The 8,944-nt window shown below is 40.1% G+C and overlaps 1 protein-coding gene across 1 annotated transcript; it reads left to right on the top strand.

Annotated features, from left to right (window-relative positions):
• The first annotated feature begins 149 nt into the window (after positions 1-149).
• Positions 150-8,752, top strand: LOC139938253 (uncharacterized). Its single transcript, XM_071933666.1, has 10 exons — positions 150-707; positions 1,281-1,328; positions 1,514-1,703; positions 2,280-2,503; positions 2,978-3,127; positions 4,208-4,371; positions 5,600-5,673; positions 6,006-6,160; positions 6,899-6,985; positions 7,156-8,752. The coding sequence occupies exons 1-10, from the start codon at positions 621-623 to the stop codon at positions 7,252-7,254; spliced, it is 1,278 nt and encodes a 425-aa protein (XP_071789767.1). The 5' UTR covers positions 150-620; the 3' UTR covers positions 7,255-8,752.
• The last annotated feature ends 192 nt before the right edge of the window (positions 8,753-8,944 follow it).

Here is an 8,944-nt window from a genome sequence, read left to right as displayed (position 1 = left end):
CGACGACAGTGCCAATTTTGATGTACAGAAAAAAAAGTGCCTATAAAAAAATGTCCTAAAAAGTTGGGCATCTAAAAATCAAGGACAATGGAGGGCGCCCTTTATACCAGCTGGGTTTGTTTACTTCCGGTTTCTGAATGATGACTAAACAATAGCGCGTAGATTTGTGGCGATGACGATCATAAGCCAAGTGGTTTCCCCTGTACTCAGTTTTGGTTTTAGTCGGCGCTTATGGTAATATAAATAACGTATGTGAATTTTAAGTTTAGCAACGGTATGGTAATGGTGGTTTTTTGCTGTGTATGATAATGATTGATATTGTCAACTGGTCAACTCATAGTGTGCAGTACTGCACTCACTCAGCGCATGCTTGTCTCAGTAAACTGCCACTCACCATTCGACTCACTACTCACTAGCCTTACTGTATATAGTGGAGGCCGCTAGCACTAGCATTAGCAAGTTGCCAAGTAGCAGGACAGTGCATCCATAACGGAGACTGGTCTACCATTCGTACCACTACCCATGATACCACTACAGTCTACAGAGAGGACTACACTCCGGCAACATTGATTGAGGTGTCGTGCGTTAACTGCCTTATCTTATCCGTATAAATCCACAAAATGGGAGGCCAAGAATCGAGTCAGAAAGGAAATTCTTCAAGTTCATCATCAGGAGAACGAAATGGACCACTGGCTCACTTTATATCTGTAAGTTACTAAGTGCAGTAGTAATAGTAGTCATGTACTGTAGCAGTCAGGTTGGCTCAGTGATTTCTGTCCCTGCCTTTCACCTCTGCGGACCCCGGTTCTATTCCCAGCTTTGCGTGTGGATTGGGTTTGTTAGACTTCCCAACCTGGTTTTCCCTACATAAAGGGGTTTTCCTCCACAAAACCAATGTCTCAAGCTGAAATTTCTTCTTTGTCTTCTAGACTATACAAAAATTTGGTGTGATGTCTCCATTACATTATTTTATGATGCTTTGCCATCTATACACACAAGATTTAGACTCGGAATATAGAATGCCGCGGAAATACTTTTGATGGTATTTCCACATGCCTTGGCCTATAGAAGCACTTTTGTATTAGTTTTTAGGGAAAAGTTTCCGTATGGCGCCACCACTTTTTCATTCGATATGAAATAATAAAGTATCTAATTTACCTCAAAGAGATATCCCTTTTTGTAAAAATGAGTGAAAAAGTGGTGGTGCCATATGGAAAGTTATGCTTTTAACTTGTTTTTAAAATAAATTGTGTTGTGTATTTACTTCCAACAATTTACAGGCAGTTTCACAAGATGGTAGTGACCATGTGAGCAAAGATAAGTTCATAGTAAGTATATGTCACTTTTAGTTTTTAACATCATTTAAAGTTAAGCAGTCAATTGTTGTTGTTTTGGGGGTATTATACTAAAGAAAAAAGGTACACAGGTTTTACATTTCTTTAGATTTCTTTATCTAAAGTTGTTTATGTTTCAAACTCCACTAACTCCTTTGTTTTCTTTGAAACTCACACAGAGTTATTTTCCCTCAGCCGGTCAAACACTTGCAGAGAAACTCTTTAGTCATATGAGCCCATCTGGATCGGAGCTGAGAAAGCGAGACTGCTCGGTTTCATTGTCAAAGATCTTGACTCTGACTTCAACTTCTGTTCAGAGCAGAACATATATCGAGGTGTTCTGTGGTCGTGCTTCTCTTAACCATCAAGGTGTGGAGTGTTCAGTTTCTTCTTAATCTTATCTTGAGTTTATTAGAAGGAGTTACATGTCCTAACTTAGGACTAGCCTTAAGTTTTGAATAACTCCTAATGAGTCCTCTAGGACTAGTCCCACGTTTAGGATCATCTTTGTGAAATTGACCCAAGTTGGCAATGAGCTAAATAGTGTGTGTCTATTCCCCCGAGGGACTTTGAGTGACCAGAAGAGGGACCAGAAGAAGTTTGTTATAATCCTAAATATTTCCTCCGCCCCCTCCGGTGAATTTCACAAAGAGATGAGACTAGTCTTATCTCAAGAAAAGGAGGAATTACCTGTCCTAACTTAGGAACCGGCCTTTTTAATTAGTTACTCCTAAAGAGAGTTCTAGACCTAATAAGGAGAGTGCCAGCATTATGCCAAAACTAATCTGATAGAAAATGCAGAGGGTCCTAGAGGTGGAAGATGAGGAAAGATACCACTAATCCAACCCAACCACCAAAGATAATTTCTTCAGAGATATTTTGAAGAATATTTCATCCGACGAAACATAAATGAAGTTTCTCTTTCTTTGTTCATTTCTATCCCAGATGTGACGTGTCTCCTCCAGTCTTCTCTCCGCCTCTTCCTGGTCAGCTCTGGTACTTCTTTCTCCCAACACAGCGTGGATGATGACAGGGTCATCAACACTTTAGCGACCTTGCTGACCTCAAAGGGTCAGGGGTCATCTGCTGCAGACTGGATTGATGGCAACTGTCCAGAACTCTTCACTGGAATGCACAAGTGTCTTGTAGGATGGCTTCGAGGAGAAGAGGTGGGGTTTCTAGAAGTTGTAGCTTGGGAAGTTGGGGTTGTCAATGTTTACAGAGAAGTGTGTACATTGAAGAGGAACATTACAAGGTATGCAGCTGTCAGCTGATCACCTGATTGGCTTGTTTTGGGGGTTTTCAGCTGTGCCATTGACAATCAAAAACTTCAGTACAAACTATTGCTATGCCTGGAATTGTTCTCGTGTTTTGACCGACTTCAATTACAAGTGCATTATGCAGTAACAATAATTCATAAAAGTAGTTATCCCTAAACCTACTGCCCAAAGTCAACCTTTGAATGAAACCCTTTCACACAGAGTTGGATTGGTAGTGGTGATGGTGGGGTTTGGGTGCAGATTGATTTCCATTGCAAACATTTACTGCAGATTAACTGGGAGTGAGATTGTCCACTTGCTTTGAAGGAGTTTTAACTCCTTAAAACAACTCGGCTGATAAAATCAATCACTCTTTTTACTTAGAAATGCCTATCTTTGGTGGATACTGCTGACATAATTGGAGGACGGTTGATATGCAAGTCATGGTGGTGGATCCTTCAATCATCTCTATCCAGTGTCTTTCTGAGGACCCTTAGGAACCAGACCAAACAGAATTCTAATGGAGCAACAGAAGTAAGCATTGGTTTGACACTAGCACCATCTTGATAATGGTTTTTGTCTGGCAATCTTGTGCTTCCCAGAGCAATGAAAACCAAACTGAGGCTGGCAGGGAAAAAACCCAGCTAGACTTCTTTTTTTCCCCAAAAGAGCCTACAATCATTCAATTATAATACTCAGGGAACACGTTGAAAATTTAAACTCAACCCCAAACTGACATTGGTGTAAGGGTAAACAAACAAATTGTATTCTTTATCCTCGATGCAAAAATAAAAACTCCTTAATCGTTGCAGACACATTGCTAAGGTCATTGGTTCGAATCACACCTGAGTAATTTGTCTGTGAGTTTTTTTCACAGAACTTGGGAAAGTACTGAGTATGTGCTTTACTTAGTTCACTTTGTTTAAAGACACTGGACACTATTGGTAATTGTCAAAGACCAGTCTTCTCACTTGGTGTATCTCAACATATGCATAAAATAACAAACCTGTGAAAATTTGAGCTCAATTGGTGGTCGAAGTTCCGAGATAATAATGAAAGAAAAAACACCCTTGTCACACTAAGTTGTGTGCTTTCAGATGCTTGATTTCGAGACCTCAAGTTCTAAATCTGAGGTCTCAAAATCAAATTTGTAGAAAATTACTTCTTTCTCGAAAACTAAGTCACTTCAGAGGGAGCCGTTTCTCACAATGTTTTATACTATCAACCTCTCCCCATTTCTCGTTACCAAGTAAGGTTTTATGCTAACAATTATTTTCAGTAATTACCAATAGTGTCCACTGACTTTAATATACCCATGCAGTAAGGATTCTATAGAGTGCCTTAAAGGGTAATCAAAACAAATTATATCAAACTAGATGGAAATCGTATTGTAAAAATAACCAATTTGTTTTGAATGTTCTACATAAGTTTTTGGATATGCCCTTGTATAAATCCAGTGTCAAGTTTCAACATGTAAGTATTAGTTTACTTCAGCATAATTAGTTTTTCTGTAAATTTTACAACTAGTTTTTACTGTTATGAGCATGTTCAACAAAGCCAATATCTATTTTGTGGACAATTAATAAACATTTAATTGTATTCTGCTTTTTATAGGATTTAGATAACGGCTTCTGGACATTACTGTACAGCAGTCAGGACCATGGATTGAGTACGAACAGACTTCAGCATCACGTCTTTGGCTACAGGGGTCCTACCCTCATGCTGCTCAGCTGTGATGAGGGGTATACATATGCAGTGGCACTAGACACAGAGTGGAGGTAGGGTTCGATAGTAAGGTTTGTGGTGACACAATCAAACATATGGGCAGGCCTCAAAATAGCCCACGGCACCCACGGCAATAGACTGATCCATTTGGCTCCGCCCATGACGCACGTGTGAGCAAGAACACGTGAGCCTCTCCAATGCCTTTCTGCACAATCTGCCGCGTCAGACCTTATTTGTCGGACCTTCTTTGCGTTGTGATTGGTCAATACGCAATGGGGCGGAGCTTAATGGATCGGTCTATTGCCATGGTGCCCTGTGCTTTTGCTATGGTGCCCTTTGCAAAGTTCTATTACTATGCAGTGGCACTAGACACAGAGTGGAGGTTAGGGTAACATTTAGGTGTGTAGTGACACAATCAAAGATATGGGCAGGCCCCCAAATAACCCATGGCACCCACAGCAATTGCCCTGTGCTTTTGATGTGGTGCCTTTTGCAAAGTTCTAATACTAATGCAGTGGCACTAGACACAGAATGGAGGTAAGGTTAACATTAAAGGTATGGTGACAGAATCAAACATATGGGCAGGCTTCGAAATAACCCAGAGCAATTGCCATGGTGCCCTCCTTTTGCAGTGCCCCTTACCAGAGGAAAATTGCTGTGCCCTCTTCAAGATTGAAATTCAAGGCCTTTGGGTTTGAATCCCCACCCTGATGGTTCTAATGATTGTGTCAACAGCAAAAGCCGTTGTTTAAAGGTTTCCTCGGGCTATCAAGCTAATGTGATTCAAACCCAGTTCATACTTCCTGCGAAGACGACTTTTCTTGTGTCACAATTGAAAACAAAAATGAAAAAAACCCTGAAGTCTTATATAGTGCACGTATCTACCAACAAGGTTCTAAAGGTGCTGAGATACATTAATACAGAAAGATATGTTATGAATTCTGAGACCAAATTTTGTAGCACCGTATAGCCAGGAACACCGGAGTAAACCCCTACTCTTTTCAATAAGTCCATTGGGTTCTTCTACATGCATTACACAACACATGGGACCAACGGCTTTACGTCCCATTCGAAGGACGAAGCAATGGTTAAGTGTCTTGCTTAAGGACACAAGTGTCACGCCTTGGGGATTGAACCCAGCGATTATTGTGTCAACAAAATTCGCTTCACACTTCGCAGTATGAACCGGATGTAATTTAGCTTTGAGGAGTTGTTTGCTTCATTACCAAAAATTTAATAATAATTACAATGATTTAACTTGTTTTTAATTTCTCCATGAAGGGAGGGGACACAGCCTTGGGGAGGCAGTAGCTGTTGTGTGATGAGACTTTCACCAGATGTTAAGAAACTTGAGGGTAAGTTGCTTGTTAATTTAAAATGTTAAAATTAACTAAACAATTGCAGTCAATTTGTAAACTGCTACCAGGTACGCTGAAGCCACGCACAAAGAACAGCCATCATCCAATGATCTGCCTCCTTTTGGCCCCGGGAATGGCGTTTTTTGAGAGTGTGACGTCACATGCAAGGGGTCTTTGGAACATTAAATGAAACTGAATTAAATAGAACCATCTGTGGAGAAAGACAGTCTCCCCTTTCAGTCTTCATAAGCTATTTCCGCTTCCTTGGCTAAAGTAAAACATGACCATGTGGGGTTTTCTTAATTTGCATCTCGCTGTTTGTTTTCCAGAGGGCGACAGTATGATCCTTTTCAATGAACGTTCGCGGAACATCCCACGTGGTATCAGCATCGGACGGAATAGTAAACACAGAGTGTTGAAACTCAAAGAAGGGCTGGACGTTGTGGAGCATAATTATACCAGTGGATCAGTTCACACTCTGGAGGTAAGCATAACTTTATCAACTACATTTACAGCATAGTAAAAATTACGTATATTAGTTGAATGCTACACATGGTGGCGTGTCATGGTCCTGTGTGTTGTGTAACGCACGTAAAAGAACCCAGTGCACTTATCGAAAAGAGAAGGAGTTCCTGGTTTGATTGGCAGCATATTGCACCACAGCACCTTGTAAACCTGTGTGTGTGAAACAACTTTTTCATTGGAGGACATTCCATCCACATTTCCGTCAATCTTCTGTATCAAAGGTTCCCTCCAACATGAAATAATTGCTTCTTAAAGGAACGTTACAGAATTGGTAAGAATTATAAATCAGGAAGATCACAGGTTTACATAAAACTTCAAACTTACAGTGTAATGATGATGATGATAGTAGAGAACATCCCTTGAAATATTACTGTCTGAAGTTTCATTTTTGATGAGAAATAAATAATCTAATTTCAAGTTGGAGTTTATCACTCAGGGAGCGTTTTATTCATTTTTGTTTGGCATCGGTGCAATGCAAAATTTGTAATCGTTTTTTTCAACGTTCTCTCGTGACCCAGATAGCTGATCGATCTCAAACTTCTACAGGTTTTTCAGTTTATATATATGGTGGTTACATAAAGTGTTTACACTACCAGCAACTTTTTCGCTAGCAAAACCAATTCTGTAATGTTCCTTTAATGCAAGGTAGAAATGAGTTAGAATGTGTAATAATTGTTACAAAATGTGAATTGAACAGGTTTGGGGCTGTGGAGATTCAGGAACAAGAGTGGCCCAAGCAAAGCAAAAGAAGATGGAAACAAAAGATGCAGAGAGAGCAGCTAAGGTAAGTTTCTTAGAACAGGGCTTGAATTTTGAGGTAGGGGAAGGAAAAACAGATTTTTGGGGTAAAAGAATGTGGTTTCAGAAAAGTTGCATCTCGGAAAATAAATGGTACTTCATAGATCTGTACCTTTGTAAACACTTTTAATTTTTAACGTCATGTTTAATCCGCAGGTGAAGCTGCCTGGACAGTGGGATGACAGTCCAGACAAGATGCTACTTGAATGGGGCGGAGTCAAAGTCAATCATGCAGAACAATTCGCCAGAGACTGAAGCTGTCATCTTAGGCTTCACAACATGGAGCAAGAAAGATACTGCAGGAGTGGAATGAGGTCAACTTGAATGTGGACAATTCTACAATTTACTTATTAGCGGTCATTTTTATTAAAATGACCGACTGACATAATTTAGAAAACATTCACTGGCCTCATGAACAGTACTATCTCATGCCATAAACACAACAGAGATATAAAACCTTGCCGCTTTATCTGCATGCAACAGGGATGAGATTTGACAAATTAATGTGGATATTCTGAACAATTACTGTATTGTGAACCACCCGTATAAGGCCGATTGGTTTTCATTGGACTGATGATTGCTTTGCAGAACAAAGTCTATGCACTGGTGGCTATAATAATAAACAACAGTGGGGCACAAAAACCATCACTCCCCGACACTCAAAAATATGCAAAAGCAAAGAGCAGACAAAAATGAACTAATTTGGATCAGAGTTTGAAAGAAATAGGTTTTGATAGGTGTAAAATTTGCATCGGGGATAAAGAATATTATTTGGTTTTACCCATACATCGATGTGTGTAAGGCCGTGTCCGAAACGGCTTCAGCTACGGCTAGATCAAAAGGCAGATGCGCGCGATCTAGCCGAAGCTATAGCCAAAGTCGCCGTTTCGGACCTGGCCTAAACACTGTATACTCGGTACTTTCCCGAATAGGTTTCGAGTAATTTTTTTAAAGAACTAGCTGATGAGGATTGACGAAGGGAAAGTGAAAGACTGTTCCAGGGAATAGGGCCAGCATGGGGAAAAACCTCAGGCACACCCCAAGAGAGTTTGTATCTGGGAACTTCATAGGGGAGCCTGATGGTTATTAATGAAGATTATGGTTGGGGTTCAAGGCCATAAGCCTTCCATTGGATGCCCAATTTCAGGGCCCAATTTTCATGGCTCTGCTTACTGTCGAATCCTGTGCTTATGATCACCACATTCTGCTTGTAGCGCAAGTATGCTAGCGCAAGAGTACGCTTGTGCACAAGCCAAAACTCCCCACTAACCTGTGTGAAATACACTTGGCGCAAATTTAAGGCAGGGATGAGAGTCATTGCTCACAAAAAGGTCTGAAACTAGGATCCAAATTCTGCTGTATGTTGAAATTATGGCTTTTACCCCCTATACGGTAACCCCTGGAGTTATAGATTCCACTGAGCTTTTACGAACAGTGTTCTCAGCACTAGAGAAGTAGATCAAAGAGCAGGATTTTGTTATTTTATATGGAAAAAGTAATGGCTGATTTTCTTTACAAGGCAGACTTAAAAAGTCTGAATTCAGATAAAAGTCTGACAAATCTCATCCCTGGTAAGGGCCCATGCCATCAGCCTGAATTGAAGATTATGCAAGGCTTTGGATTCTCCAAGCTCACCAATGCCAAACCTGTGCAATTTTGATATTACCAATTTACATTATGTTCTATATTATTTATGAATGACTTGATATTTTTAGCGCACAAAATTATAACCAGTGAGACAAAAGGATGTACTGAAGAAAATTTATTTCATGCAGTATGAAAATAAACAAGTACAAAGGAAAAACAAAATAATATTCAACTGTGTTTTGTGTATTATAGGGAACCAGTTTTCTTTTCTGGACGCCATTTTTAGTATATAAATGTAGTACAGTCTATGCCTGAAATATTGGGGCAGAGGGTAACCCCCCCCCCCTACACCCTACCG

This window comes from Asterias amurensis, chromosome 6, assembly GCF_032118995.1.
Source record: "Asterias amurensis chromosome 6, ASM3211899v1".
Classification (NCBI taxonomy): domain Eukaryota; kingdom Metazoa; phylum Echinodermata; class Asteroidea; order Forcipulatida; family Asteriidae; genus Asterias; species Asterias amurensis.
This window is presented reverse-complemented; position numbering and strand designations above follow the sequence as displayed.